The following is a 735-nucleotide window of genomic DNA, read 5'->3' as shown; positions in this document are numbered from 1 at the left end:
TCACCAATGCAAGCTGAGCTGATCTCCCATCGCCAGAGCATTGGAGACATAGTTCCTCAGCGTTTTATTAACCCTACCCAGAGGAAATTTCCCCCTCGGAACATCTTTGAACGCATCCTCGCAAACCGTCACCCCAAAGCTCGCCGCCGACAAGTAATTCATCACCTCCGCCTTCATCCTCGACATTGCCAGCGAAATCGCGCTATCTCGAAGCCCATCCACCACATCTCCGTAGCTCTCCGCGCAGGTTTCTAACCTCGCTTTCTGCAGAGGGGTCTGACGCGGTAATAGCGATAGGAAGGTCGCCTCAGCTTTGGCTCGCACGGCCACCTTGGTCGTGATCTTGATGGCGGCTTCGGTTATTGTTAGGGGGTTCACAATGCGGAGAGGTGCAGCAATGCGGAGGCAGAGTAAGGGGGTGTCGGAGTGGCGGCAGAGGATGGAGGCGGTGGGGTTGGGTGAGGAGGATGCGGTGGCGGTGGAGGCGAGGAGGAGGAGGAGGATGAAGGGGAGTGAGAGGAAGCGCTGGGAGGAAGAAGGCATTGCTGGAGAGAGGGGGGAGCGAGGGAGACTGTGTTTCTCTCTGGTTTTTTAGAGTTTTTTCCTCGCCCGATTTAAGCTTTTTTGTTGGTGAAGGAGAAGAAATGGGAGGTGGGGAGTGTAAAAAGGAACGGTTTAGGGTTTCTATATAAAGATAAATCTTGGCTGAGAAATCTGTATATATATATATATATA

General features: G+C 52.8%; 1 protein-coding gene across 1 annotated transcript; it reads right to left on the bottom strand.

Annotated features, from left to right (window-relative positions):
• On the bottom strand, nt 1–543 carry LOC110027219 (pectinesterase inhibitor). The gene has a single exon (XM_020728554.1). It carries the CDS (start codon nt 541–543, stop codon nt 1–3), a length of 543 nt encoding a protein of 180 aa, XP_020584213.1.
• Between the last annotated feature and the right edge of the window lie 192 nt (nt 544–735).

This window comes from Phalaenopsis equestris, unplaced genomic scaffold, assembly GCF_001263595.1.
Source record: "Phalaenopsis equestris unplaced genomic scaffold, ASM126359v1 Scaffold000421, whole genome shotgun sequence".
Taxonomy (NCBI): domain Eukaryota; kingdom Viridiplantae; phylum Streptophyta; class Magnoliopsida; order Asparagales; family Orchidaceae; genus Phalaenopsis; species Phalaenopsis equestris.
Note: the sequence above shows the minus strand (reverse complement) of the source record. Positions and strands in the feature narration are given on the sequence as shown.